Genomic DNA, 6398 nt, shown 5'->3' on the forward strand with positions numbered 1-6398 from the left:
TAATAATAATAATAATAATAATAAAAATATTACTCATTACAGTGTCTCACATTTTGACTCTTGAGAATCCTGAAATGACCTGTGAGTGAATGGGAGAACCTTTATTTTGAAACATGAGTGGAGAGGAAACCACGTGAATTCCGGATGTGCAACGTGGAAATTAGCTCGACTTTTTCCGCGAGAACCCGCACCTGACCATCTCTGTACCACTGGCTCAGAGCAAGCGAACATTTTATCGCCACAAAATTTTTATGAAACCGGATTTATCACATTTCCAAAATGCCTCTGAAATTCGAGCTTTGTCCTGGCAGGATGATTGGGGGTTCTAACCCCTGTTTCATTATTGCAGAAATTGGACAGAACCACCAGGGAGATATCGAAATTGCCAAGAAAATGATCAAAATGGCCAAGGTAATGTTAGTAGCATGTTTTAATCAGTTTTCTTAGCCCAGCTGCTGTATTGGGGACCATGGTACTGACTTACTTGCTAGTAAACTAGCAGCTACTTTAGTATAAATGCATTTGACCAATTTGGCAGTTTCAATTGACAGTCCAGTCTCTTTTGAATGACGCTGCTTCTTGTCTAACAACTGCCCTGCTACTGTGCCAATGAGGAAATGATCGATTCCAGTGCCCACAGGACTGTAAAATGACAGTAGCTCTGCTACTAACTGCTCTGTTGCTTGCTGGGGGCTGTATTTAAAATAGTGAATTTGTGACATTGAGACCATGGGCATATATTGGTCAATTTAGTAAGGATTGATATTGGTGGATACGGATTTCCTACCAGAGCCAGAGATGTGGCACAACAGATACCCAACCTCATATACACACAATTATCCCACCATTTGACTGTTTAATGAAAAGGCAGTGGTTGTGTAAGCTACAGATTTATGTTATAATGTGATCTAACCAAAGATTTTTTGGTATCCATTCAAGTCCAGTTTAAGCTTTTTAATTTCACGTGCACAAGTACAGTGAATTGCCTTTCTTGCCTGAGTTACAGGTTAGGTACTGTTTGGTGTAGCACAGTGACATTTCAACCAACCTTAACTTGGCAATACTATCTTTGTTTTTGATTCAGCCAAACATCTATCTTCTAAAATGTCAGTGTCCAGTTGCAGGTGATGCATTTAAATGTATTAATGTTTTGCTCCATGAGTAATCCAACAATGTCTTTGTCGCCATCTTGTCTATTTCAAATCTTCTCTCATTGTTCGAGACAGGTGAGTGTCATCATGGCATGTGGCACTTTGGGGTGTGGACCCACCTGTCTCAATCAACGAGAGAAGATTTGAAACAAAGTTCCCTTGTCGTCGTCATTGGTAACACATTTTACAACTATGTGACTCTACTCATATTGGAAATCAATTCACAGGACTGTGGGGCAGACTGCGCCAAGTTTCAGAAGAGTGAACTTGAGTACAAGTTCAACAAACGTGCTCTGGAGCGTCCCTACACCTCCAAACAATCCTGGGGCAAGACGTACGGAGAGCACAAGCGCCACCTTGAGTTCAGTCATACACAATACGTAGAGCTGCAGAATTATGCAAAGGAGGTTGGGATTTTCTTTACTGCTTCAGGAATGGATGAGGTAAGAAGGATGTCCACATTGTGGAGGTGTCATAATACCCATAAAATCTAGCAGTCAAATAGGGAAATGGTTCCAATTGTTTCACAATACATTTTTCCCATAGGGAATTTTAGAAACACTGAAAATAAGGGCTGTGTTTCCTGTATCTTTACCCCGGCATGATGTTTTGATAACCATGTAAATCTCAATCTGACAGGTAGACTTTTATTAACATATTCAGCTCTATTTACGCTCAGATTTCGAAAATGCTAATTAGCATCAAAGTAGACATCATGCAAAACGACAAATCCCTGCACTCCTGAACTTCGTCTCCAACTGACACCTTTGCTGACAGATATTGTCAATTTAAAACTTGCACAAGACAGTTCACAGGATTGTATATTTTTTTAAAGAAATGTAGCCAATTTATTCACTGGTACATTTAGCTAACATTAGTAAATTAATCCAGAGATTCTTATCTTTGCCTCGACTCATGTCATCATTGCATTTGTAGTTCTTTATGATAGCCACATTAGCTGCTAATTAGCATTTAATTTTTTGGGGGGTAAATACAGGCAAATATATTGATAAGTCACCTTGTTCCTAGAGAGATTTACACAGTTATCAAAATGGCACACCAGGTTAATCCTACATGAAACTCAGCCCTTATTTTAAGTGTTACTGAAATCCCCTATGGGGAAAAATGAATGGGGGAAAAACAATTGGAACCATTTCCCTGTTTGACTGCTAGGCTTTTTGGGGGTCTATTGACTCCTGTGGTACTATATTGAATGGGCCTGTATAATGCATATCAAAACTGTATTAGTTATTTGTTCATTATTTGTTGTATCTCTTGTTAGATGGCTGTGGAGTTTCTACATGAGCTTGATGTGCCTTTCTTTAAAGTCGGTTCAGGGGACACCAACAACTTTCCCTATCTGGAAAAGACTGCTAAAAAAGGTCAGTGATTTAAAGTTTACAGTATGATAGATATTTGTCTTTGGCTGCTAAATGTAAAAATGAACATTTTAGCTTCTGAGGTAGTTTATTTGGTCTACTTTATACCCCTGAAAGTGTAGTAAAACTGTTGAATATCGAGGATAAAGCAAAGCGTTTTTTTTGTTGGTGAAATGAATCTCAAATCTCTTTGGTTTAATGCTAGGTCGCCCCATGGTGATATCCAGTGGGATGCAGTCGATGGAGACAATGAGACGGGTCTATCAGACGGTCAAGAAACACAATCAGAACTTCTGCATCCTGCAGTGCACCAGTGCCTACCCATTGGAGGCTGAAGATGTCAACCTGCGTGTCATCGCAGTAAGAGTTTTTCATTGGTTTGAACGAAGGAGATGTTTCAGGCAAGATCAGAAAGTTGGCTGTCAACCTTGTCACCCCTAAACACACAGTGCATCTTATTTATGTTATAAATCAATGGACCATTAGTGCTAGTCTGTGGTTAAGGCTAAATCCAGAGAAAATACATGTTTCGAGGCAGGAAAATGACCCATAATCTTGTTCATAGGAATACCAGAAGGAATTCCCTGATATTCCCATTGGATATTCCGGTCACGAGTCTGGGGTCCACATCTCCGTGGCAGCAGTGGCGCTGGGGGCAAAGGTCATTGAGCGTCATGTGACCCTGGACAAGAGCTGGAAGGGAAGTGACCATGAAGCTTCTCTGGAGCCCTCTGAGCTGACAGAGCTGGTGAAAGCCATCCGATTGGTGGAGAGGTCTCTGGGGACGAGCATCAAGCAGATGCTGCCCTGTGAGAAGCCATGCCACGATAAGGTACTTCCTGGATGGGCACTTTTCATTGTATTCCACGTTTCATTATGTTATTCTTACCACATAGCTGAATGGGGTATTTATTTTTACAAACATTATTTAGCATTTATTCCAATTCCGGGGTGGGTGGGTGGGTGTGTGTTAGGGCTAGGAGTTTTTTTTCCCTAATCTTGTCATCTGACCTGGAAGAACTCTGTACCCTATAGGCTATAGGATCTTTGATTTTTAGGGTTTCTTGGTTTGTTGTTATACCCAAGTACTGGGCCCAATAATGTTGCTTCAAACAGGAAAGGGTGTCAGAACTTCTTTTAAGATATTCATTGTGTCCTCTTCCAGCTGGGGAAATCAGTGGTGGCCAAGGTGGCGATCCCCAAAGGCACGGTGCTGAGTATAGACATGCTGGGGGTGAAGGTGGGCGAGCCGAAGGGCGTTCCTCCCGAAGACATCTACCAGCTGGTGGGCAAGTCCGTCACAGAGGACGTGGAGGAGGACGAGAGTATCACCCCAGATGTGGTCGAAAGCTACGGCAAGAAGATAAAGTGCTGAGTTGAGTAATCACCCTGGTAATAGCCTACTGTAACCATTGTAATACCTTAACCACAATGCCAAACAAGACAATGCACTTTTACAGGCTGAGAAAAGTGAAAAGGTGGTTGTGGGAACATCGATAATATAGATATTATTTAGAGGCCTAGAAGTCTCAGTTTCGGGGACATGTTTTATTTTTCTGGTTTCATGTTGTTTTTTTACTTGATGGAAACAAACCTTCAATGATTCAGACTTGACTAGTTAAGAAGAGAAAATACAAACTATGTTCAGTAGTGGCTGAAATGATTGCATTCTAATTCAATGTTTAACTGTTCATGTATAAATGAAATGGCTATTTTTTTTGTTAAATTGCACAATTGATTGCACTGCAAAAATGTCAAATACAAAATGCTAAACACTAATGATTGTCATCTTTACCTTTTGCATCTGAAATCACACTCCTTGATTGCAATTATATTGTTTTGTGATACAATTCTGGTACAAATGAGTGTCAAAAGTGAAAACATACCGTATGTACAGTACCAGTCAAGTTTGACACTCCTACTCATTCCAGGGTTTTTCTTTATTTTTACTGTTTTCTACATTTTAGAATAATAGTGAAGACATCAAAACTATGAAATAATGTACTAACAAAAAGTGTTAAACAAATCTAAATATATTTGAGATTCTTTAAAGCGGCTACCCTTTGCCTTAATGACAGCTTTGTACACTCTTGACATTCTCTCAACCAGATTTACCAGGAATCCATTTGAGAACGATCAATAAATTATACTCTAGATATGAAAGTGCTTTACTTTAATGTGGTTGTCTAAAGTAAAGATGCTATCGATCATCTAAAAGTGTCCTCAGAAATCTACACACAATACCCAACAATGACTAAGCAAAAACAGGTTTCTATACATTTTTGCAAATGTATTAATTAAAAACATACCGTATTTATATAAGTATTTAGACCTTTGCTATGAGACTGGAAATTGAGCTCAGGTGCATCCTGTTTCCATTGATTATCCTTGATGTTTCTACAACTTGGAGTCCACCTGTTGTAAATTCAATTGATTTTACATGATTTGGAAAGGCACACAACTGTCTATATAAGGTCCCACAGTTGACAGTGCATGTCAGAGCAAGCCATGAGGTCGAAGGAATTGTCTGTAGAGTTCCGAGACAGGATGATGTCGAGGCACAGATCTGGGGAAGAGAATGAAAAAAATTGTGGCATTGAATGTCCCCAAGAACACAGTAGCCTCATTCCTAAATGGAAGAAGTTTAGAACCACCAAGACCCTTCAGAGAGCTGGCCGCCCTGCCAAACTGGGCAATCGGGGGAGAAGGGTCTTGGTCAGGGAGATGACCAAGAACCCGATGGTCACTCTGACAGAGCTCCAGAGTTCCTCTGTGGAGATGGGAGAACCTTCCAGAAGGACAACCATCTCTGCAGCACTCCACAAATCAGGCCTTTGTGGTAGAGTGACCAAGCCACTCCTCAGTAAAAGTCACATGACAGCCTGCTAGGAGTTTGCCAAAAGGCACCTAAAGACTTACCGACCATGAGAAACAAGATTCTCTGGTCTGATGAAACCAAGATTGAACTATTTGGCCTGAATGCCAAGTGCCACATCCAATGGAAACCCGGCACCACCGGTAAAGTATGGTAGTGGCAGCATTATGCTGTGGGCATGTTTTTAAGCGGCAGGGACTGGGAGACTAGTCAGGAAAGTTGAACGGAGCGAAGTACAGAGAGAACCTAGATGATAACCTGCTCCAGAGATCTCAGGACCTCAGACTGGGGACAACAACCCAAAGCACACAGCCCAGACAATGCAGGAGTGGCTTCGGAAACAAGTTTCTGAATGTCCTTGAGTGGCCCAGCCAGAGCCTGGACTGAACACGATCGAACATCTCTGGAGAGACCTGAAAATAGCTGTGCAGCAACCTGACAGAGATTGAGAGGATCTGCAGAGCAGAATGGGAGAAACTCTCCAAATACAGGTGTGCCAAGCTTGACACGTCATGCCCAAGACGACTCTGATGTAATAGCTGCAAAAGGTGCTTCAACAAAGTACTGAGTAAAGGCTCTGAATACTTGTGTAAATGTTTTATTTTGACTAAATATTCAAATTTCTAAAAACTTGTGTTTGCTTTGTCATTATGAGATAATGTGTGTGGATTTTGTTTTCTTTTCCTCATCAATCAATTTTAGAGTAAGGCTGTAACCTAACAGTGGAAAAAGTCAAGGGGTCTGAATACTTTCCATAGGCGCTGTATATCCCAGTGAGCAAAACTGGTTCAAAAGACATTAACACCGCAAAACTGTTAGAAAATACATTTTTAACCAGTTATGCCCACTAGGATGTGATATAACAAATCACTATTATGGTACAAGTATGGCAATATTGGGCATGTTATAAAGTTTTATAAGAAAATGACTTGATTGTTGTGATGCAATTAGACTACTATACTCAGGATTCTCCAAACTTTTCCAAGTGAGCTA

The 6398-nt window shown here is 40.7% G+C and overlaps 1 protein-coding gene across 1 annotated transcript; it reads left to right on the plus strand.

Moving 5' to 3' along the window:
• The first annotated feature begins 155 nt into the window (after positions 1–155).
• Positions 156–4309, plus strand: LOC115146546 (sialic acid synthase-like). The gene is made up of 6 exons (XM_029688633.2): positions 156–411; positions 1379–1594; positions 2434–2533; positions 2736–2890; positions 3096–3362; positions 3696–4309. Exons 1-6 carry the CDS (start codon positions 280–282, stop codon positions 3903–3905), a joined length of 1080 nt encoding a protein of 359 aa, XP_029544493.1. The 5' UTR covers positions 156–279; the 3' UTR covers positions 3906–4309.
• Positions 4310–6398: the final 2089 nt, after the last annotated feature.

Source organism: Oncorhynchus nerka, linkage group LG18 (genome assembly GCF_034236695.1).
Source record: "Oncorhynchus nerka isolate Pitt River linkage group LG18, Oner_Uvic_2.0, whole genome shotgun sequence".
NCBI lineage: Eukaryota > Metazoa > Chordata > Actinopteri > Salmoniformes > Salmonidae > Oncorhynchus > Oncorhynchus nerka.

Coding starts and splice junctions, on each gene's coding strand:
- LOC115146546 (XM_029688633.2), top strand. CDS start 280: ATGCCTCTGAAATTCGAGCTTTGTCCTGGCAGGATGATTGGGGGTTCT. Junction 412..1,378: donor AAATGATCAAAATGGCCAAG/GTAATGTTAGTA, acceptor ATCAATTCACAG/GACTGTGGGGCAGACTGCGC. Junction 2,534..2,735: donor GGAAAAGACTGCTAAAAAAG/GTCAGTGATTTA, acceptor GTTTAATGCTAG/GTCGCCCCATGGTGATATCC.